Source organism: Protomyctophum parallelum (assembly GCF_964188405.1).
Source record: "Protomyctophum parallelum genome assembly, chromosome: 15".
NCBI lineage: Eukaryota > Metazoa > Chordata > Actinopteri > Myctophiformes > Myctophidae > Protomyctophum > Protomyctophum parallelum.
The window spans coordinates 12,483,776-12,506,163 of NC_139710.1; the positions used below are offsets into that span (position 1 = coordinate 12,483,776).

General features: G+C 41.1%; 1 protein-coding gene across 3 annotated transcripts in view; it reads right to left on the reverse strand.

The window, feature by feature from the left end:
• Positions 1-6,299: 6,299 nt before the first annotated feature.
• Positions 6,300-22,388, reverse strand: part of bmpr1ba (bone morphogenetic protein receptor, type IBa) — a 36,015-nt gene continuing 19,926 nt past the window's right edge. Inside the window, exons 2-11 of one of the 3 annotated variants that reach the window (XM_083783291.1) lie at positions 17,043-17,202; positions 16,790-16,889; positions 15,547-15,640; positions 12,876-12,957; positions 12,208-12,346; positions 10,778-10,970; positions 9,896-10,193; positions 9,457-9,632; positions 9,038-9,168; positions 6,300-8,563 (exon numbers count right to left, since the gene is read on the reverse strand). In XM_083783291.1, the coding sequence (XP_083639417.1) occupies positions 8,438-8,563; positions 9,038-9,168; positions 9,457-9,632; positions 9,896-10,193; positions 10,778-10,970; positions 12,208-12,346; positions 12,876-12,957; positions 15,547-15,640; positions 16,790-16,889; positions 17,043-17,202 (1,499 nt within the window). In that variant the 3' untranslated portion in view covers positions 6,300-8,437. Of the gene's footprint in view, positions 8,564-9,037; positions 9,197-9,450; positions 9,633-9,895; positions 10,194-10,777; positions 10,971-12,207; positions 12,347-12,875; positions 12,958-15,546; positions 15,641-16,789; positions 16,890-17,042; positions 17,203-22,388 lie in introns of all 3 variants that reach the window. The other 2 variants (XM_083783290.1, XR_014570320.1) reach the window with 2 other exon arrangements.

A 22,388-nucleotide genomic window follows, 5' to 3' on the forward strand; every position in this document is an offset into this window, starting at 1 on the left:
ACATAAAAGAGGGACTTTCCAACCAAGTTTTGGCCCAGTATGCAAATAGACAGACTATTCTTTCTGTCAGATGATGGGCCAAATTGCTATTTTATTTTTAAACGTTTGACCTAATTCTTATCTGTAAAATTTTAGGTGGACAGGGTTCTTTCAAACATAACCCCCAACTGCTACTTTTCAGGAAACAGGGGGAGAGAGCACCGTCTCCCGATGGTCCTCACTAGTACCTTGCATGGGACTTGAACCTGCAGGCAGGTGGTAGCAGAGGCTACCGATCAAGCACACCACACCATTGAGCTAAGGCACCTTGGGGCAAACAGCAGATGTCTCCTGGTGCTTATGAGTTTTTATTTTTTATTCTAGCCTTGAAAAGTTCAAATTACTGCAGCATTGGTTGAGTATTAGTTTTGAACCAGTAACCTTTGGATTATGAACCTCAGATTTATCTTTTGAGCCACATCGGCATGTAAGGTACAATCGGGAACTTATATTTAACCAGCCGTTTAGAATTTAGATGGACAGTGAAAATGTTCTTCAGGAGAATTGAACCCGGAATGTTCTGCTTATAAACCCCAGGTTTATATACGGTGCCACACTGGCATGTGAGGTACAATCGGGAACTTATATTTAACCATCCGTTTAGAATTTAGATGGACAATTCTGTTTATAAACGTCTAAAACAAGTCTAAAAATAGACGTGTTTTAGACGTCTGTTTTGAGGATATGAAAAAAAAACAAAAAACATGGGTTATAGCCCATCGTTTTTTGAAACTTTGAAAAAAAAAAAAACTCGTTTTTCATCATTTTTGAACATGGGCTATAGCCCATACCGTACGGCATACTATAGCACGCCTTCATCATTTTTGAGGATTTGAAAAAAAAAAAAAAAAAAAAAAAAACATGGGTTATAGCCCATCGTTTTTTTTTATTTTGAAAAATAAAATGACCTCGTTTTTCATCATTTTTGAACATGGGCTATAGCCCATACCGTACGGCATACTATAGCACGCCGTTTTTCATCATTTTTGAGGATTTAAAAAAAATGAAAAAATGAAAAAAGATGGGTTATAGCCCATCGTTTTTTGAATTTTTTTATTGTATAGCAGTGGCTCACAGCCTCAGCCTGATGACCTCAAAAGTCTCATATCTCCCCTGAGCCATAGGCAGTTGCTTTGGCTTAGTGGTTAAGATGTTGGCCTTCAGTGCAGGTGACCTGTGTTCGATTCCTGGGTGTTACACTCTGATGAACGTGATTCTATGTTCAACTCTTGATTCTTTCAACTTTACTATCTGAAGGCTAACATACAAAAGATCGCTTCAACAGTACAAAGAGGCAGATGTTACTGAGTGATGGTGTAGTAGGGGTTATTCCGCACAGAGAGTTCATTTTCAAATCCCACTCTTCCTAAAGTTTAATGCTAGTTATTGAGCTTAATTTACTGCTATTCTAGCAGTGGCTCACAGCCTCAGCCTGATTACCTCAAAACTCTAATTGTCGTAGTGGTTAAGATGTTGGCTTTCCACGTGGGAGACCAGGGTTCGATTCCCGGCTGTTACACTATCATATAAAAGAAGACCTCAACAGCGCTAAGAAACATCTGATTATTATGATTCTGTGTCATTTAAACTTTACTAACTGAAGGCTAACGAACAAAAGATCACTTCAAAATTACCAGGAGACTTAGCCTGAGAGTGTCTGACTGATGGTGCAATGGTCTAATCATCAGGCTTTCAGTACAGACATTCCATGTTCAAGTCCTGTTCCTCCTACAGCTCAATGCTGCAGTAATTTGAACTTTTCAAGGCTTGAATGAAAAATAAAAACTCAAAAGCACCAGGAGACATCTGCTGAATGCCCAAAGGTGCCTTGGCGTAATGGTGTGGAGCGCTTGACCCGTTGCCTCTGCTACAGGCAGTTGGCAGGTTCAAGTCCCATGTCATGACATCAAGGTGCTGGAGGACCATCGGGAGAGGGTGCTCTCTCCCCCTGTTTCCTGAGATGTAACGGTTGGGGCTTATGTCTGAAAGAACCCTGTCCAGCTAACCTTTTACCATGAAAATGTCCAATTTAACATACTCTTACCACCTCTCAGTTTGCCCTTTTCCAACTGGCCTGGAAGCCAGACATAAAAGAGGGACTTTCCAACCAAGTTTTGGCCCAGTATGCAAATAGACAGACTATTCTTTCTGTCAGATGATGGGCCAAATTGCTATTTTATTTTTAAACGTTTGACCTAATTCTTATCTGTAAAATTTTAGGTGGACAGGGTTCTTTCAAACATAACCCCCAACTGCTACTTTTCAGGAAACAGGGGGAGAGAGCACCGTCTCCCGATGGTCCTCACTAGTACCTTGCATGGGACTTGAACCTGCAGGCAGGTGGTAGCAGAGGCTACCGATCAAGCACACCACACCATTGAGCTAAGGCACCTTGGGGCAAACAGCAGATGTCTCCTGGTGCTTATGAGTTTTTATTTTTTATTCTAGCCTTGAAAAGTTCAAATTACTGCAGCATTGGTTGAGTATTAGTTTTGAACCAGTAACCTTTGGATTATGAACCTCAGATTTATCTTTTGAGCCACATCGGCATGTAAGGTACAATCGGGAACTTATATTTAACCAGCCGTTTAGAATTTAGATGGACAGTGAAAATGTTCTTCAGGAGAATTGAACCCGGAATGTTCTGCTTATAAACCCCAGGTTTATATACGGTGCCACACTGGCATGTGAGGTACAATCGGGAACTTATATTTAACCATCCGTTTAGAATTTAGATGGACAATTCTGTTTATAAACGTCTAAAACAAGTCTAAAAATAGACGTGTTTTAGACGTCTGTTTTGAGGATATGAAAAAAAAACAAAAAACATGGGTTATAGCCCATCGTTTTTTGAAACTTTGAAAAAAAAAAAAAACTCGTTTTTCATCATTTTTGAACATGGGCTATAGCCCATACCGTACGGCATACTATAGCACGCCTTCATCATTTTTGAGGATTTGAAAAAAATGAAAAAAAAAAAAAAAACATGGGTTATAGCCCATCGTTTTTTTTTATTTTGAAAAATAAAATGACCTCGTTTTTCATCATTTTTGAACATGGGCTATAGCCCATACCGTACGGCATACTATAGCACGCCGTTTTTCATCATTTTTGAGGATTTGAAAAAAATGAAAAAAAAACAAAACATGGGTTATAGCCCATAGTTTTTTTTAATTTTGAAAAAAAAAATGACCTCGTTTTTCATCATTTTTGAACATGGGCTATAGCCCATACCGTACGGCATACTATAGCACGCCGTTTTTCATCATTTTTGAGGATTTGAAAAAAATGAAAAAAAAAAAAAAACATGGGTTATAGCCCATCGTTTTTTGTTTTTTTTTTGAAAAAAAAATTACCTCGTTTTTCATCATTTTTGACCATGGGCTATAGCCCATACCGTACGGCATACTATAGAACGCCGTTTTTCATCATTTTTGAGGATTTGAAAAAAAACGAAAAAAAAAAAAAACATGGGTTATAGCCCATCGTTTCTTTTAATTTTGAAAAAATAAATGACCTCGTTTTTCATCATTTTTGAACATGGGCTATAGCCCATACCGTACGGCATACTATAGCACGCCGTTTTTCATCATTTTTGAGGATTTGAAAAAAATGAAAAAAACAAAAAAAACATGGGTTATAGCCCATCGTTTTTTTTAATTTTGAAAAAAAAAATGACCTCGTTTTTCATCATTTTTGAACATGGGCTATAGCCCATACCGTACGGCATACTATAGCACGCCGTTTTTCATCATTTTTGAGGATTTAAAAAAAATGAAAAAATGAAAAAAGATGGGTTATAGCCCATCGTTTTTTGAATTTTTTTATTGTATAGCAGTGGCTCACAGCCTCAGCCTGATGACCTCAAAAGTCTCATATCTCCCCTGAGCCATAGGCTGTTGCTTTGGCTTAGTGGTTAAGATGTTGGCCTTCAGTGCAGGTGACCTGTGTTCGATTCCTGGGTGTTACACTCTGATGAACGTGATTCTATGTTCAACTCTTGATTCTTTCAACTTTACTATCTGAAGGCTAACATACAAAAGATCGCTTCAACAGTACAAAGAGGCAGATGTTACTGAGTGATGGTGTAGTAGGGGTTATTCCGCACAGAGAGTTCATTTTCAAATCCCACTCTTCCTAAAGTTTAATGCTAGTTATTGAGCTTAATTTACTGCTATTCTAGCAGTGGCTCACAGCCTCAGCCTGATTACCTCAAAACTCTAATTGTCGTAGTGGTTAAGATGTTGGCTTTCCACGTGGGAGACCAGGGTTCGATTCCCGGCTGTTACACTATCATATAAAAGAAGACCTCAACAGCGCTAAGAAACATCTGATTATTATGATTCTGTGTCATTTAAACTTTACTAACTGAAGGCTAACGAACAAAAGATCACTTCAAAATTACCAGGAGACTTAGCCTGAGAGTGTCTGACTGATGGTGCAATGGTCTAATCATCAGGCTTTCAGTACAGACATTCCATGTTCAAGTCCTGTTCCTCCTACAGCTCAATGCTGCAGTAATTTGAACTTTTCAAGGCTTGAATGAAAAATAAAAACTCAAAAGCACCAGGAGACATCTGCTGAATGCCCAAAGGTGCCTTGGCGTAATGGTGTGGAGCGCTTGACCCGTTGCCTCTGCTACAGGCAGTTGGCAGGTTCAAGTCCCATGTCATGACATCAAGGTGCTGGAGGACCATCGGGAGAGGGTGCTCTCTCCCCCTGTTTCCTGAGATGTAACGGTTGGGGCTTATGTCTGAAAGAACCCTGTCCAGCTAACCTTTTACCATGAAAATGTCCAATTTAACATACTCTTACCACCTCTCAGTTTGCCCTTTTCCAACTGGCCTGGAAGCCAGACATAAAAGAGGGACTTTCCAACCAAGTTTTGGCCCAGTATGCAAATAGACAGACTATTCTTTCTGTCAGATGATGGGCCAAATTGCTATTTTATTTTTAAACGTTTGACCTAATTCTTATCTGTAAAATTTTAGGTGGACAGGGTTCTTTCAAACATAACCCCCAACTGCTACTTTTCAGGAAACAGGGGGAGAGAGCACCGTCTCCCGATGGTCCTCACTAGTACCTTGCATGGGACTTGAACCTGCAGGCAGGTGGTAGCAGAGGCTACCGATCAAGCACACCACACCATTGAGCTAAGGCACCTTGGGGCAAACAGCAGATGTCTCCTGGTGCTTATGAGTTTTTATTTTTTATTCTAGCCTTGAAAAGTTCAAATTACTGCAGCATTGGTTGAGTATTAGTTTTGAACCAGTAACCTTTGGATTATGAACCTCAGATTTATCTTTTGAGCCACATCGGCATGTAAGGTACAATCGGGAACTTATATTTAACCAGCCGTTTAGAATTTAGATGGACAGTGAAAATGTTCTTCAGGAGAATTGAACCCGGAATGTTCTGCTTATAAACCCCAGGTTTATATACGGTGCCACACTGGCATGTGAGGTACAATCGGGAACTTATATTTAACCATCCGTTTAGAATTTAGATGGACAATTCTGTTTATAAACGTCTAAAACAAGTCTAAAAATAGACGTGTTTTAGACGTCTGTTTTGAGGATATGAAAAAAAAAAAAAAAACATGGGTTATAGCCCATCGTTTTTTGAAACTTTGAAAAAAAAAAAAAACTCGTTTTTCATCATTTTTGACCATTGGCTATAGCCCATACCGTACGGCATACTATAGCACGCCGTTTTTCATCATTTTTGAGGATTTGAAAAAAATGAAAAAAAAAAAAAAACATGGGTTATAGCCCATCGTTTTTTTTATTTTTGAAAAAAAAATAACCTCGTTTTTCATCATTTTTGACCATGGGCTATAGCCCATACCGTACGGCATACTATAGCACGCCGTTTTTCATCATTTTTGAGGATTTGAAAAAAACGAAAAAAAGACAAACGATGGGTTATAGCCCATCGTTTTTTTTTTTCTTTTTTTTTTTAAATCCTCAAATCCTAGGGCCTCAAGATCGTTTGTTCCCATAAGTATAGGACTTATGAACAAGCAGGCCCCATCTCAGTTCCGTGCATAAAGTGTGATGTGATGCCTCTTGGAACTATGACTGGTGGCCTTCTGTTGGCACTGTTTCTTTATTGTCTATGTACTGTGTGATCTGTTTGTTTGCATGTTTTATGTATATCCTGACGACTGCTGTGCACAAAACAAATTTCCGAAAGGACAAATAAAGTATCTATCTATCTACCAGCCTTTGGAATGAAACACATTTAATTGGTGGAATGTTTGACTGTTTATTGAATAAAAACACAATTTTCACTTTGTCATAGACAACTAGGTGCGGCTAATAAGGCACAATCCCAAAGAGAAAAGAGGGGCATTCATTACACTACAGATCTGTTACACTTGAATGTCTCAGTAACAGCACCATGATTAGAGTTGGCAAATTCCTTACATGAGGTTAGTGACCTCTCAAGGCTGACTTTATTAACTTACTGTTTCAACAGTTCAACAAGGGTGAATTGATGGATATTATTAGATTACATTCACTATTAGGCTACACAGTGCGATCAGATTGTCAATTCAAATTTCAGAGAGATAAAGGTGTGCTGCTGTGATGGCACGTCCTCCGGTTAATGTTAGTTTGAAATCGGCTGAATGGCAATTCTGTGTTGCCTAATGGTACATATTATGACTGTTGTCACATTATCATTTCAGTTTTAATGCTTTTACAAATCTATATTCATCAGTGCATATTGTAACCACCTGGATTTGTGTGAATCCCAACCCCCTGGCCCTGGAATTCATGGCTTCTGGACATCAGGCACGGTTACTCTGCTAATTGAATAGATGTTTGTATTGTGGACTTTTGTCTACAGCTGTGGTCCTAGATACTGTAGATACATATAGCAAATGACAACATTCTGGGAGAGTGGGTGGTTGAAGTTCTTTGCAGAGAACCTCCAACGGAACCCGTACCCTTTCAACATTGTTACAAAGCCTTTATAATATCTTGTTTTCTAACCGTCTTCTTAAAATTATGTCAGAAAGGGCTTACCGGTAAGTACAGTAAATTAAATATTATATGCCTACATTTTAGTTAATTCCACATTTCCCATTTACAGTCGCAGTTTCGGCAGCAAACCAACACAAGCTAATAAACATACAATAAAAAGCTAATTAGCACTCTGGTTTTGAGTGCCACCCTTTATTGTGATTGGTTGAAAAATCCAACAATCTCATGGGATGATTTGTAAGCCTTTAACTGTCCCTGACAAATATCCTTAACCAGGGAGGACGTGTGAGATTAGAGGCTACAGTACTGTAGTGTAGCCTATAATAATTGTAATATGAAGACAATGCTACACATTAATGTAATCCTATTCTCAGCCCCTTGCTTCACCAATGTATCAGGTGTCCGTTGTAAACAGTTCCAGACTTGAGATGATGAGGACACGTGGATGTATTTTGAGCTTAAATTGGTGTCCTTTCCTTCTTTATTTCTTTTTTGGCCACATTAACTTTATTATTTACATAAATTCTTTAAAAGTATGACATGGAAAATAAGCCTCCACACAACTAAACATTTCACATAATCAGTCCTTGTATCAAAACCTCTGTCAATCTAATTGAGGGAGGGGGGAAAAAGTCTTCAATTCAATCAATGAAAACAAAACCAGTAGTGGGGTGACAGTGTTTTAAAAGCAGGTTCCATTCTGGAATCACAGACTGAGACTTCCCTTCCAATGATCTTCAATATACAAGTAGGGCAGCTTTCACAGAAAGCAGTGATACAGTATTCCACTCACTGGTTTTGGGTCAGTAGCCTGTGCATCTACAATACCAAGTCAAACTGGACCTCCTTTTCTTTTGTCTTTTTTCTGAGCTCTACAGAGTTTTGGACCTGGCACACAGTTCTGGACATAGTGTTCTGGAACAGATCAGAAATGACCTCCTTCTGACAGAAAGAATTAGCTCAAAGTTTGGATAATGTTTTATTAATTTAACCACTTGAGCCCTACATACTTCGTTGACCGGGGTCCCCTAGGGGTCTGTACTTGGTGCCCTCCTTTTTCACGCTACACTGAATCTCACCAAAATTAGCATAGCATAGCTTTTATTTTTTTCCACCAAATGTTAGCCTATTATGACACTAAGACATAGGAACGGCAGGGTTCAAGTGGTCAATTAACCAGGCTAGTCCCCGTTATATCCAAAATCACTTTTCAAGGGGGACTTGGATTGCAGGCTTCTAGGCTTCAGGCTCCATGTCTGTGTTCATGTGATCTCCTTGCTTCCTGCCCCACTTCCTTTTCCCACAAGGCAAAGGATTGTGGGGCTTATAGTCTGGAGCAGAGGCAGCATGTATGAAACGGGCCATGCTGTTTTCTGTGTGTGAGCAAACACACGCATGGCAGTGCCCCCTTACAGTTTGATGTCCTGTGATTCTGACATCTTAGCAAGTGTCTTTTTAACACGCAGTGCTGTGAGCCGGGAGGCGGGGTTATGAGCCCAACATTCTGTCATCAGCTTCCCCATCTGTCTCAGACACTGCAAAGACATGGAAAGATGACGTTAGGGAAGAGAAATACCACTGTGTGTGTGTGTGTGTGTGTGTGTACGCACAGCGCACATGCGCGTATAGTATATACTGTATACACACACACACACACACACACACACACACACACACACACACACACAGTATATACTTGTTTTACTATACAAATGTCCCCACAAGTATGGTAGAATTTAAGAAACAAACATTGTGAGGACAAAAATGAGTTAGGCCTATGCTGGACTCACACATGCGCTTCAGCGTGAGACTTCAAACGCATCCATTTCCCATGTTATGTGGGTATTGCCGGCAGAGTTCTTATTTTCTGATGTGTACAGTAGTTCGTTTGACTAGCATTCTAATGTTGACACACACACACACACACACACACACACACACACACACACACACACACACACACACACACACACACACACACACACACACACACGTGTACAGTAACTCACCTCATCACTGGTCCATCTATTAGGGAATGAGGGTCGCAGTTTCTTGATGCACACCACCTCTCGCATATCTTCATATGAAGGGTCAGTAGGAACTAAATCATGGTAAGGCAACTGGTACTCCTCAAGGATACCTGGAATGCAATACGTTCAGATTCATGCCTTGATGTCGATGAAAAAATGAAAATGTAAATGTATTAGCAACTCACTCTTGAGAAAGCTAGCTACTGTATGCATCACAGTCTCTTGCACAACCTTCTTACTGAGAAAGCTATGCATGTCAGCACATGTACAACTAGTGCATATACTGTATATTTGTAGTAGCAATGTGCTTACAGAGTCTCAATAGCATTAGCATTTTATCTGGCTTGAAATGAACAGGGTTAAACGCAATGCTTTGTTGAAGTAGGACCTACATGTACCTCCAGAGACACAACGCCGAGCGATCTCCCAGAGGATGAGTCCGAAGCTATACATGTCAGCCATGATGTACGACTGAAAATGGCTCCCTTTCAGTGTCTCGTCCAGAACTTCGGGAGGCATGTAGCGCTTGGTGCCCACCCTGGTGTTGGGAGGGATGTCCACCTCATTAGTGTCACTGCCACAGGAGAGACAAGAGTAAACGACATGTACCAGAATTGAATATACAAAGGGAAAGCTATTCAGAAGCAAACAGCTACAACACTATACTTCCTAACTGTAGGAAATAATTTATGAAACTCAATCTGGATGTAGAATCTTCCATTTGTATTTAGAACATCAAGATCCACCCTTAAATTATTAATTAATTAATAAATCTCTGTCATGAATAAATTTGCTAAAGAAAGAAACAACACACTGACTCAATCCACACATGCTCACCTAATGAACTTGACTGCCAGCCCCAGGTCAGCAATGCAGCAAGTCCCATTTCGTTTGACCAATATGTTCTTACTCTTCAGATCCCTGTGGGAAATGGCAGGCTTGCCCTGGGTGCCGAAGATCTCTGTATGGAGGTGGCAGAGGCCTGACACTGAGGAGTAGGCCAGGCGCAGCATGGCTTTATTGTCCAGGGTGGTGGACTTGAGGTAGTCGTACAAAGAGCCATTTTCATGATAGTCAGTGATTAGGTAGAGCTGAGTCCAGGAGCCAGTTCCTTTAATGTCCGCTGCAATGAAGCCTATCAGTGAGGGATAGAGGAAGAGAAAGAGAGGTCAAAGTTGGTCTTTATTGATGCATCTTTTGTACAGGTAAGAGTACTGTATTTTTGTTCTTCAGACTTTGCAGCAGCATACTGTTGTATGCAGTAGGCTAATAACGAGGGAATTAAACCAAAGTATATGCTAGGTATACAAAATGTCAACGTATATACAGTTCCTAGCGCTTAAGGTGCCAAGAAAAAATAATTTGTCCTGGGTTACCGCCCTCTAATGTAAACGTATGAGCATGCAAAAGCACGCTGACGATGTAAAGTGACTTGTGCCGCTTACTCTCCAAGATGACAACCTCAAATGTAAACAGCAAGACACCTTAGACTGGGTGGTCTAGAAGATGGAGTCGGTGGGAGACATGTTTTGCTGCTAACCTATGATTAAGGATTGAGCTGGTGACTGTGATAACTAGTGCTGTAAAAATAAAGAGAGATCAGAGAGAGACAAGCTGTGTGCAGTAAAACACTGTTTAGGGTGTGGGGACACCCACAAACAGAGGAGACAACAAAGAGAGAGAGAGAGAGAGAGAGAGAGAGAGAGAGAGCAGCCTCACCCAGTATGTTCTCGTGTCTCATCAGGACAGTCTGGTAGATCTCCGTCTCCCTGAACCAACTGGCCTCCTCGGTGGTGAAGAAGACTTTGACGGCCACTTTCTCTCCTCTCCACTTTCCCATCCACACCTCCCCGTACCTCCCCTTCCCTATCTGCTTCACCATCTGAATCTGCTTGGCAATGGTTCTCTGAACCTGGGCAAGAGGAAGAAGTGCAGCCATAGGTGAGACAGATCTGAATAAAATGGAAGTATAATAAGCATGAATTGACCATACTCACATGGAACAGTGGGGCAGTATTAGGTAATAGGAATATGCTTGCCATGTGAATATGGTCAATTACAATATGAAATATTAATCAAACATGGTTGTGCGAATATTTCTCATCAAGCTGTTAATTTGGTGATGCCTCAAGGTTCAAGGTTACCTTTATTGTCCCTTGTGGGAAATTGGTTTGCAGCCAGATCATAGTAAAATACACACAAAATACATACAACAACAACATTCAATGCAAGACTAAGAACAGGGCACTAGAGACAGAGAATTCATGACATACAGTAGTAGCAAAGTCAGCAAAAGTGCATTAGTAAGTGCAAAGGGGCAAGAATAAAGTGCTATTTGCTGTTCAGCAGTTGAATAGCAGCTGTACTGGGACAAATGATAATTTGAACCGATTAGTCTTTGTGGCGGGCACCTTCAGCCGACGACCTGAGGGCAACAGTTCAAACTCAGACCGAAGTGGGTGATCCGATACCTCCAGGAGGGAGGAGGTTCTCTTAAGCATCTGACTCTTGTACAGATCTATAAGTTGGGCTTGGGTTCTCCCAGAAATCATACTGGCCACTTTGACGAGGCTGCTGAGCCTGTTCTTGTTTGCTAGGGTCAGATTTCCGTACCAGGCAACCATAAACATAAGAACAGATTCAATAAAACTCCTATAAAAAAGAGTCATCATTACAGATGAGACATTAAAAGAACGCATTTTCCTCAGAAATAAAAGACGCAGCCAGTTCCTTTCCCCTCCATCAGGCGCCCCAGTTTAGAGACCAGGATTCCGGCATGTTTTTTGTGAGGATACCTACCCTAGGGGACACGGGGAGAACATGCAAACTCCACACAGAAAGGCCCTTTCGCCAACCCCTCCCCAGGTATGGGCAAAAACAGTGGTGTTTTAATGGAGTCATTGCAATGTCATTTCGTTCTGCTGTGCATCTCTGATGTAAAGCTATGGATGACAATAAAAGGAACTTGAACATTCCCCAACACCTTCAAATCAACGTTCATGCATTTGATTTCAGAGACACACCTTGCCCTGGCCCACTGCCTCTATGTGTGTTCCACTGAGATGTAAGAATGCCGTCTTTCTCACACGTGAGGCCCTGATTTTGACTCTCATCTTAAACTCAAGAGCTGAGTAGTATGTGCGTCTCACCAGTAGGGGGAGCCCTGAGCCAGAGCCAGAGCTCTGAGACTGTTCTATGAGGTCCTTGAGAGATTCCCCAGGAGGAATGTAGGTCTCATCCTGCTCCAGACCAATGCTGTAGCGCGGACGAGACTCCTGGCGCTTATACCTGAAAGAAACAAAGTGAAATCATGCATACAGTACAGTCACCGTCCCATTTGCACGGGGGAATTGATGCTTTCTACTTTTGAACCACCGCCCGGTCATTCATTTGTATTGCTATATGGAGATGTTTTATCACTGATTCTGGTCAGACTGAATTAATGGCATCAATTAACTTTTGGGTAACGTAGACTGTTGCTGATATTATGTTTGATAAAATTCCAAATCAACAATTACATCAACCCTTGCGTCCTTACTTTGGTCAAAGTGCCCCTCATCTGTATTTTTGTTTTACAAATAAACCCTGCATGTGTGGGCGACTGCGTGTGTGCATGCATGTGTGCGTGCTACGTGTGTGTGTGTGTGTGTGTGTGTGTGTGTGTGTGTGTATATATGTGTGTGTGTGTGTGTGTGTGTGTGTGTGTGTGTGTGTGTGTGTGTGTGTGTGTGTGTGTGTGTGTGTGTGTGTGTGTGTGTGTGTGTGTGCGTGTGTGCGTGTGTGCGTGTGTGTGAGTTTGCAGGCTTGTGGGTGTTACCTCAAGTAGCAGAAGACGATAATAAGAACCAGTATGATGCTGCAAACTGTTACTGAGATCAACAACGCCATATTGTGGATGTCTGGAGAGAGATGGAGGGAGAGAGGACAGGGACATAGATGAATGTTAAAGGGTAGAATAAAAAAGAGAGAAAGAAAGAAAGGATAGTGAATAAATAATCTGCTTTCTGTCAGAGATCCAAAACAACTCGCAACAACAAACAAGATATACACCACCTGCCTTTCTGAGCATGAAAAATGGAAAGAGAAAGAGAAACACTATGGAAAAGAAATCAGTCAATGCTACAACGCGCTTGAAAGAAGCAGTGTAAAGTAAATCAAGTAGTAAGTACAAATCATATTTCACTCATCAATTTTTCATTTTTTGCTGGCACGCAGCCCTGTCCCTCAAGACCCCAGTCAGAAGTGAGAGGAAGCCGAAGGCTTAGTCAATGAATTCCCTTCCTGATCCTCTCTGATAGGGTTTCAGATTGATGACTATGCCTTCGGTGCGCACTGGGAGTTCTGATTTCCCTGGGAATCTAGGCTTACTGTCTCTCACACATTACACACATGTGCTAAAGAAACTCACACACACACACACACACACACACACACACACACACACACACACACACACACACACACACACACACACACACACACACACACACACACACAGCAGATATGCGCACAGACCCCAACATACATATACTGTACACACGGACTACATGCACACACATGCCCATACACACATATACCCACACACTAATCACAACCTTTGTATTCCTCCTCTGGGTTGGGTCTATGTGCACCAGTGACCAGAATAGTGTAGAATCCAGAGTCTTTTCAATGTAACTCCGATAGTGGGGGACACTACGGGTCACTTTTTACACTCACAGAGTGAAAAGAAATAATACCCTGGATGTTACAGTGTAGTTTAATGACAGCCTAGAATCCTCTATTACTCTCTATGGGCCTGATTCATTAACGCGTTTCCGCTGATATATTGCCGTGACGCTGGCGGAAAGGCATTTACGTGGATTTCCCACATTAATTTGGAATTCATGGAAATGGCCGTGAACTTGACGCTGTCTTTGGTTGGTCGGAAATTCCGCTAAATGCTACGGGAGCTCTTTAGGTGGCGGAGAAATTTGCGGAAGCATACACTAGCGTATAGATTTATTCAGAAGGCTTTAGTCTTCATGCTGAATCAATAAATTGTTCCCAAATCTCAGATAAAATATGTAGGCATGTGTCCCCAACATATTGGTCGATCAGCACATAAAAAAACGATATATATATATATAAAAGCCGAGTGCACTTGTATGCCTAAATGCATGCATTCTAGAGGCAAGTTAGCCTATAGAGTCCCATAAGGAAACTGCCCCTGCAAGCCCCGACACCTTTTTTTTAATTTATTAGGATATTTCTATAGCATGCCATGCGCGATTGCGCTGCTCACTTGACAGCCTTCTCTAGGCTACTCGCAGTGCAACGCGTTGTGAGCTTGTAGATCGGCTCTCGCGGACTGCATGTTAAAAAACAAACTCACAATTATAATAAGAACATAGGCCTACACTTATCTGCATTTTGCACTGTACGAATCTAACGTTGTTTCGGTGTGTGTGTGTGTGTGTGGGGGGGGGGGGGGGGGGGGGGGGGGCAGACAGCAGCGTGCTGCCGATCCGATTCACATTGGAAAATGAATAGGGCTAATTAGCCCTATATAAAAAATAGAAGACCACATTTATAGCCTAATGAATGCAGCGTGTTTGAAAGTCGGCCAGTCATATCAGTTTTAAACCAGCTCACCTCCACTCGTGAACATGACGGACAGACAGACAGAATTTATAATAATGTATATTGATATTGATCACATGGATGCCACACACAGAATAGTTTAACTCACTGGATAAACTCACTGGATTATAATTTCTTCAGACAAGAGGATCCCAGGCCTATAATATATTTACTTATGAATGTATGGGCTACTGTTCTTTATCGCGCAACAGTGTCGAGGGCCCATGCAGCCCCCCTCCCTCTCTCGTCTCTCTCTCTCTCTCGCTCTCTCTGAAAAGACGACTTTTGCATTGACATATCCGATATTTTAAATATCGGATATGTTTTACCTCTGCAAAGGTGTGAGTGAGCACCCGCCTTGGTCCCGAACTTAATTAAATAAATTATAATTATATTGCTTCAGCGGAGCACGCAACGTTGCAAGCTTGGATAGCAGTGACCGCGGCTGTGATCTCAGACAAACTGCTGTCTGCTGAGTCATGCTTGAAGCCTTTTATGGTATGAAATTGGGCGTGGATCAATGCAGATGAGGTTGTCGGTTGCTTTTCCGATCACTTTGCACCCGCTGCTTTCAGTATGACATACACCTGCGATACGCCAGCGCACCTGTGGTACACACCACTCTCTGAATAACACGTCATCTCAACGTAGCTTGATCGGACGGATAAATACGATATCTGTTTCCGTCACCGTTACACTCTGGCGCATTTCGTTTTTGAAGAATCAGGACCTATATCTACAGTATATACATGGCATCATATTATATAGCTTCTATCTTTTAGAGACGTAGCATGCTTGAGCGAGAAAGGAAGGATGAGAAAGTGAAAAGACAGACAGACAGACAGACAGACACAGACAGACAGTCTTACTGGGTGTTTTGATGGGGGGCAGAGTGGGGTACAGGTCTCTGTTACAATAGTCCTGCTCTCTACAGCACTGCAGTGACCTCCTTTGATTGGTGTCCTAGTTAGAAGAACGTCATGAAAAAACATGAATTCACACACAATCACGCAGGCTAGATTTGGTTAATTGCCTCGTTTACCAGCCTTTCTGTTCTGTTTCACAATTACATGATTTAATTACTGTTAACATGCATTATTACAATTACAATTGTAGCAATTGAAGCAAGCGTTGCCTAGCAACAGGAAGATAAAATACAGTAAATATAAGAGTATTAATTCTGGATGAACAGAAATCAAAGAATGACGAGATTATCGTCATCTGGCACAGGCGGGTTTAAGCGATATATATGAGAAATCTCGACATTGGCATAGATTGAGTTAAAGAAAACCATGACATGATGATATGGTGACCAAGGTTAGGTAGGCCAGGATTTATGATTATATCGATCCAATGTTCGATAGATGCCACCAGGCTCCAGCTAATCTTCTTCATATGTTTGGGACCTGTCCAGCCTTACATTCTTTTTGGTCAGCTATATTTGATACTATTTCAGATGTGTTACAGTTGCCCATAGAGCAACTGCATTATTTCCCTATTTGGCGTCCTTCCTGAAACCATCCCCCTGCCTAAAAATCAATCTGACCTTGTCGCTTTTGTGACTCTTCTGGCAAGACGTCTTATTCTTATGCATTGGGAAAAAAACATACCCTTCACATTCCTGTTGGATATCTGACATACTATACTTTTTTTAATTGGAAAAAATTAAATACACAGTATGGCAGCCTTTTCTGTCTCATGTTGACTGCCTTACACTCGTGCCCCTGATTGAACCTGACTAGCTGTCACCTGACTAGTCAACCTGTCTTGTCTGGATGATGTTTGTGACCATGAACTGATTTGTATAATGACTATATTGGAGTTTTTTTGTTTTTTGTTCTTGTTTCTTCTTTGGTTGTCTTGATTTGATTGATATCTCTCAATTTATTTTTGCATTTGTAAATAAACAAAAAAAATGAATAAACAGAATGTTAAAAATAAATTAATAATAATAACATGCCATGCAGGCTACGGTACAAACAAAACAAACTTGCTACAGGAGATAATTACACTATAAAATCCATAAAAATGGATGCTTAGCTTACGGCTTCAAAGTAGTCAAGTGATTTTCAATGTGATCTTCAAGGCTGATCTGCTGCTGATTGCACTCACCCTGCATTGAAACTCAGAGCCTTCCACCCCCAGGCAGCCTGCCGTCAGCACCGGTACCCCTCCCTCATCGTCCACCATGGAGAAACAGTAGCCATTGGTGCTGGAGATATATCATCATCATCATCACCACCACCACCATAAAATTAACAGAATCCTTAAGTAGTGAAGTAAAACACATGCTTGTCTGTCTGTATGCGTGCGTGCGTGCGTGCGTGCGTGCGTGCGTGCGTGCGTGCGTGCGTGCGTGCGTTACCTGCATGTATTGTTGGACTCTTCAGGACAGTGGTGGGAACAGTGACACCACAGCAGTCTCTGGGAGTTCAAAATAGGAGCTGTGCTCCCGCTGGTCTCCTTCCCGCTCTCTGCCGCAGCCCTGCTGGATGCTCTTAACAGCATACTGTCCAATATGTTAGCTAGATGACCAAGATAATGAGAGACAAGAGAGAAGATTCAGTATCAAATCCACATGAGCTAATATATAAGCCGTTTCATCAATTGTTGATGAATTGTATACTCAGGACCACAATGGAAGTGCAGCCTTATGGCTTTATATGAAGAAAAAAAAACCCAAAGACATTTACATTAAAATGTGTCTAAGATAGGGTTGACAGGTTTAAAGTGATTAAAAACTAAACAATGAAAATACAGTATTAGGGAGGCGGTGGATTAAGTCTTTGAAGGACACTATTAAAAAAAAAGTTTAAAATTCATTGCAGATCCTTCCCTTCTTCTACAAGTGATACAGTGCATCCAAGAACTGGAACAAATCCATTCCAGTATTCTCTAGTTATCCGATTTCAAAAGAGCACCTGTTTGTCACTCGAGGAAAGGAGAGAAAGAGAAAAAAAAGGACGACGGAAGTGTCTTTCATTCATGGCTTTTGAGATATTATTTATTCTGGCACGATCATTGAGACCAGATGCTTCACAGCTGCGATTTAAGATGGTCCAAAATAAGTATTACTTTCCTCTTCTAAATATACTAGTAGCACATACATAGTTCTCTTTCTATCACTCCATTTTTATTCACAGTTTTGAAAATGCCATGTAAAAAATATGCAGACAAATATATATTCATGTTCATGTCATATTAGGATCTATCCAGGCCCAAAATAATTTCAGGTTGTGAACTTGTGACCCATACAGTAGTGTATGTAAAATGTCAATATCAAATCTGTAATAAGTGTAATCAATAGGGAAAGTTTTGAAGACAATTTGACAAAACATAGTCCATAGAAAAGTGGGCTATGGTCTGGTACAGTAGGAAAGTGGGCTATGGTCTGGTACAGTAGGGCTTACATACTGTAATTGGATAGTGGATACACATGATGCTAATACAACACTGGTGAACAGTCTCACATACTGTAGTCGGATAGTGGATACACATGATGCTAATACAACACTGGTGAACAGTCTCACATACTGTAGTCGGATAGTGGATACACATGATGCTAATACAACACTGGTGAACAGTCTCACATACTGTAGTCGGATAGTGGATACACATGATGCTAATACAACACTGGTGAACAGTCTCACATACTGTAGTCGGATAGTGGATACACATGATGCGAATGAACGGCTCTATTTTAAAAACACTGAATGCCTTACATGAGAAACATGCAGTAACCATGTGAACATGGAGGACCCGAATGGTAACAAGCCTTAGTGCTTGCTTTTTATTCCTCTTAGCAGATCTTGTACTGAACTGTGCTTTCCTGTGCATATTCTAAAAACTGTTCAAGTTTTCAATCAATCATCTCACCCACTAAAAGCCCATTTTGTAGCGTGCCATATCACACACAGATAGGCAGCACAGATCTACAAGCTCACAACGCGTTGCAGCATGGTGCTCAACTAAAGTATAAATCACACCCTTAGAAGACATTTTGAAAGCAGATGAAAGAAGAAGATAAAGAGATGGCCTCAAAGACAAAAGCCTGATCGTCTCATTCACGCAAACCAAACAAACATGGGATTTTAGTTGTAGGATCAGAGTTCAGAAAGATGGCACTGAGACATGAAGATTTGGCTTCTTTAAAAAGGACAGGATGCAGATTTTCAGAGTGGTTGTGTTCTGTCAATCAACAGCTAGAGGACAGGCGATCTCCGCTCTTTCATCTGTGCTCAGCTGTCTGTCACATAACATCAAAGCATCCTCTGGCTTAAATGGTGGAACTCTAAACTCTCTCTCTCTCTCTCTCTCTCTCTCTCTCTCTCTCTCTCTCTCTCTCTGCACCACACACACACACACACACACACACACACACACACACACACACACACACACACACACAAAGTCTGTTGTTCTGTTCCGCCTGAATGTTTTTGTTTATTTAAAATTTAAATTGTTTTCACCATCGGCACAATATAATATACTAATTAAATACGCACAAAAACAGATAATCACTTGAAGTGGTGGTTGGTGATAATGAGCTGCTGATGAGCCTATGGAAGTCACTACGTTTACCCGCAAAATTTCAACATTAAACAGCTCTGAGCATATCAACAAATCAGCACATCACTCTCTCTTGCTGTCTCGTATGTGTGTGCGTGAGTGCGTGCGTGCAACGTGCATGTGTGTAAATGGTGCAGCGATGCACTAGCAGCCACAGTAAAGTGCAGAGTGTTAATTTACCCTCAAGGGGTCAATTTCTACACACTCTGAACAGTGGTGTGAGCGCTGAATATCTGTGTCAGTGAAAAGCCTCTCCCTGCATGCTCTGTTGTTCGGTTAGTGTGAAGAACCTTTACCTATCCCTTTTTTGTATGCTTACAACAGCGTAAAAACGTGTCAGCTTCACAAATGATACACTTAAGAGTCGTTATCAATGCACCGGTCGCACAAACTGGTGTTGTGTGTCGACAGCACACTGTGAGAGCGCGAGAGTGGGGCTTAAAGAGGTCACATCAACAATTGACCGATTTGACAGAAAGGGAGCGAGGACGAGAGAAAGAGGGGGAGAAGAAAGGCGGATTAACAAATGAGAAGTGACAGAGCTGCAGGAACGGGTGGGCAGTTTAGGAACTAGAGGGGGCTGAGCAGAGGCCACTGGCCTTTTCTACACCTCCCTCCCCCATCCCACTCCCCAACGCTCCCCCACTTGTCCCACTCGCTGTGTATGTGGTAAGGGCTCATCCATACACTACTGATGAAGAACAGATTTACAGCAAGCAACTATAAATTAAGGTTTGATAATTACATTTTAAAATAAAAAAATGCTTAAATTAAAACTTTGAATAGCTTAAAAGTCTGCTATTGCTTGTCAAATCCCCAGAGAACTTCGATCTAATATTTAAAAAAAATTACAAAACCAATGACTTAAATAAATAAATAACAGTATTAACAAGCCTTCTGCTTCATCTTGTAAAAGTGACTTTATTGCAAAGTGAAAGGACACAGCTAGTAGCTTTTTGTTTACGTTGACTTTTAGAACCGATAAAGCTTGATTGATTGATTGATTGAAATATTTATTAACAGTTTGCAGAATTACAGTAAATTTCAACCACAACTCAGTACAAAGACTGTTAACTGTGAGTGGATGACCCAATAAAGCATTACACTTGTTTAAAAGAGGGTCCACCTTGTTCAAATCATCAAACCATTTAGAGACGTACAAATAGACACTTATTATAGCCAAAAAAAAGAGAACAGGAATTCATCATAAAGGAGGTAAAAATGGAAAAGAAACGTATACAGTGAGGGGGAAAAGGGGTGGGTGGTGGAGAGGGGTCAAGATTTTACGGGGGCCAGTTTTGAATTGCAGCCGTCCGTATAGTGCCCTTTGAGAGCGGTTTTGAAGGAGTCAAGCATTACTGTAGTAGGCTAAATGTTGCCTTTGCCAGTGCAATGAGAAACCTTGTATATATATTTAACTATCAACTGCAAGCCCATGTATTTTTATGAAAACCATAACATCTTATTATGTTATGATTGGTCTCAGTGCCATTTTCTTGCAGAAGGGGAAAATAATGTTGCCAGGTTTCTGCAGGACACTGGCCATATCTATCCAGTGCTGTGTCACAAAACAAGCCACACCATTTTCATGCCCAGCGGTGGAAAGTTGACGTGAGAGCCAAGGCGGGGTTTAACTGAGTGTCTCTGATGGACACCCTTGTTATGTTACAGATAAGGCCTGGCACTAGATGAAAAGAGCAGTTGGTGGGACCATTAATTAAGGGCCAAACACAAAGTTGTGGAGAGTGCATAATCAAATTTGAAGTGTTCATTTATCTCTGACAGAGTTAAAACACCCCTGATACTTTGCTTCCTGTGCTTCAGGCAGTGATTGAAGAAGCACTTGAATCAATACTGCATGCAATGTAGATATACTCTGTTGCAAGTAGAAGTCCCATATTCAACATGTAGTAAGTACAACGGTATCGGCATCAAAATATACTTAAAGCGGCCCAGGCCAGCCTAGCGGTCCAGGCATTTAGGCTATAGGCTCCTAATGCCCGAGTCCCATTCCTGATGAACTATGCTAAATGTCACTCCTCGTCTCTCTCACCTCGTTTCCTGCCTGTCTCCACTTAATCTATCAATAAAGGCAAAAAGCCCAAGAAATACAATTCAATACAAGCACAGAATGTGTCACATTGCGACGCATTGTGAGCTTGTAGATCTGCAATTTTCAAATGGCTGAAATATATAAACGGCTGAAGTGGTTTGTGTGTTTTGTAAAAAATAATCTACAAAGAATAGCTCAAAAGTGTACTTAAAATGTACAACTTAATGTACTGAGCTACTTTACACTATACTGGCTTCAGGATTCCCAACTTCCATTTACACACTTATCTCATCGCATTTACGGGAAGCTGCACGTACTGTAGGAGTATCCAAAGAACAAACAGTACAACAGCCTGTGGCTTTGATCTGTTTGATACCAGACAGACACTACTTATGAACAGAACACATTTCTATGAATACGTCCAGCACTTTGGATAAAATAGATTTGGGAACGTCAACTTGTTCCAGCTGTAAGCATCAATTTTCCCATGACCCTGAAGATCCATCTGGAAGAGAGAGTGAAAGGTGCCCAAGGTCAAATATTCTACAGCAGAGAAAGGAGCAAGACTTTGACCCTGTATGTTTCTCACTTGTTATCTTCAAGAAGATAAAAGGCCTTTCCTGTTACAGATTTCTGGGGGAAACTTGCGAGATATTCAAAGATGAACACTGTATGCCACTAAGTTTATTTTTATTATTTTAATAATTATTGCAGCCCTGAATGTTCACTTACAAAATTATTGACTAATGACTAGTGGGGTCAGCTTCACACAACAATAAAATGCACTTTTGTGGAACCACACATCTCTTAGTAGTCCAAGCTTCATTAAATGTGTTCCTTGTACAGTACACGGTAAAAGTGGTGCATTTTGCCAGAGACATGCATGAACGTAGATTAGAGAGAGAATACAAACATCACAGCAGTTAAGCCAGTAGGAACAGTCTGTTACAGTACAACCTGCACAACCACGTCAATGCGTTTTTCATTCACTGGACAGATTGAAAAGAGAGAATCTACTGTACATTTGACACAGGAAGATGATGCAGCCATCATGATGCATGGCCTTTTGACATAGCTACTTTTAGCAGA